This window comes from Lipophrys pholis, assembly GCF_963383615.2.
Source record: "Lipophrys pholis genome assembly, chromosome: 14".
Taxonomy (NCBI): Eukaryota; Metazoa; Chordata; class Actinopteri; order Blenniiformes; family Blenniidae; genus Lipophrys; species Lipophrys pholis.
The window spans coordinates 2,385,590-2,387,674 of NC_137633.1; the positions used below are offsets into that span (position 1 = coordinate 2,385,590).

The following is a 2,085-nucleotide window of genomic DNA, read 5'->3' on the forward strand; positions in this document are numbered from 1 at the left end:
TTTATTTATTTATTTATTTATTTTATTCATGTAAAGAAATGAAAATGTCCCAAAAAGTATTTAGTATCCAAATATTTGGCCCTTTTACTTCAGAGGTTTTATTCATCTTGTACTTTGGAAAATGTTGAGTCCATGAGCATTAGAAGGATTTCTATCATTTTAACATCTTATATCAGACTTGAATAATTCCAGATCCTTCTTCTTTTTTCTTTTTTCTTTTGGATTTATTGATTTATTGTATTGATTTATTTATTTATTTATTGACGTATCTATCTTTTTTTGTCTATTCAGTCCAAACAGGCGAAAAAGGTTGTTTACGGCTGCAGTGAACTTTTCAATGCTGCTCAGTTCATCAAACAGGTCAGACACACACACACACACACACACACACACACACACACACACACACACACACACACACACACACACACACACACACACACACACACACACACACACACACACACACACACACACACACACTTATTAAATGTGTCTCGTCCACAGCTCTCTCAGCTGGGACAGAAGTGACGTGGACCACCGTCGTGAGACTCTTCCTCTTCCTCCCTCTCCTCCTCATCTTCCACCACATTTTTTTAAAATCTCTTATTTCCTGTTCTTCTGACATCACTTCCTGTTCTGACTGTATTTCCTGTTTTTTTCTTCTCAGTGCTAATAAACATTAAAAAATTTAAATCAAAACGTTTGTGTTGTCGCCTCAATCCACGTCAGTGAATATTTCAGGTAATCCAGAGAAAACTACACCTCCTCTGACTGTACCCCCTGTTACTGTACCTCTGACTGTACCTCCTATTACTACACCTCTGACTGTACCCCCTGTTACTGTACCTCTCTGACTGTATCTCCTATTACTACACCTCTGACTGTACCCCCTGTTACTGTACCTCTCTGACTGTGCCTCCTGTTACTACACCTCTGACTGTACCCCCTGTTACTGTACCTCTCTGACTGTACCTCCTATTACTACACCTCTGACTGTACCCCCTGTTACTACACCTCCTCTGACTGTACCTCCTGTTACTACACCTCTGACTGTACCCCCTGTTACTGTACCTCTCTGACTGTACCTCCTATTACTACACCTCTGACTGTACCCCCTGTTACTGTACCTCTGACTGTACCTCCTATTACTACACCTCCTCTGACTATACCTCCTGTTACTACACCTCTGACTGTACCTACTGTTACTACACCTCCTCTGACTGTACCTCCTGTTACTACACCTCTGACTGTACCCCCCGTTACTGTACCTCTCTGACTGTACCTCCTATTACTACAGCTCCTCTGACTGTACCTCCTGTTACTACACCTCCTCTGACTGTACCCCCTGTTACTGTACCTCTCTGACTGTACCTCCTGTTACTATACCTCCTCTGACTGTACCTCCTATTACTACACCTCTGACTGTACCCCCTGTTACTGTACCTCTCTGACTGTACCTCCTATTACTACACCTCTGACTGTACCCCCTGTTACTGTACCTCTGACTGTACCTCCTATTACTACACCTCCTCTGACTATACCTCCTGTTACTACACCTCTGACTGTACCTACTGTTACTACACCTCCTCTGACTGTACCTCCTGTTACTACACCTCTGACTGTACCCCCTGTTACTGTACCTCTCTGACTGTACCTCCTATTACTACAGCTCCTCTGACTGTACCTCCTGTTACTACACCTCCTCTGACTGTACCCCCTGTTACTGTACCTCTCTGACTGTACCTCCTGTTACTATACCTCCTCTGACTGTACCTCCTATTACTACACCTCTGACTGTACCCCCTGTTACTGTACCTCTCTGACTGTACCTCCTATTACTACACCTCTGACTGTACCCCCTGTTACTGTACCTCTCTGACTGTACCTCCTATTACCACACCTCCTCTGACTGTACCTCCTGTTACTAGAACTCCTCTGACTGTACCTTTACGTACACCTGTGACTGTACCGATTCAAACTGGTTTCATTTTTGTCATTTGGTGGAAATGTGACTGATTCTCCTCCACCTCGGTGTGAAGCTCCACGTGCTTCTGTTTTTACTCCCCCGGCACTGGGGCCACC

The 2,085-nt window shown here is 44.0% G+C and overlaps 1 protein-coding gene across 1 annotated transcript in view; it reads left to right on the forward strand.

The window, feature by feature from the left end:
* Window positions 1-699, forward strand: part of scfd1 (sec1 family domain containing 1) — a 15,195-nt gene extending 14,496 nt beyond the window's left edge. The window contains exons 24-25 of the mRNA XM_080480649.1: window positions 292-360; window positions 508-699. Coding sequence (XP_080336775.1) covers window positions 292-360; window positions 508-531 — 93 coding nt within the window. The 3' untranslated portion in view covers window positions 532-699. The remainder of the gene's footprint in view (window positions 1-291; window positions 361-507) is intronic.
* Window positions 700-2,085: the final 1,386 nt, after the last annotated feature.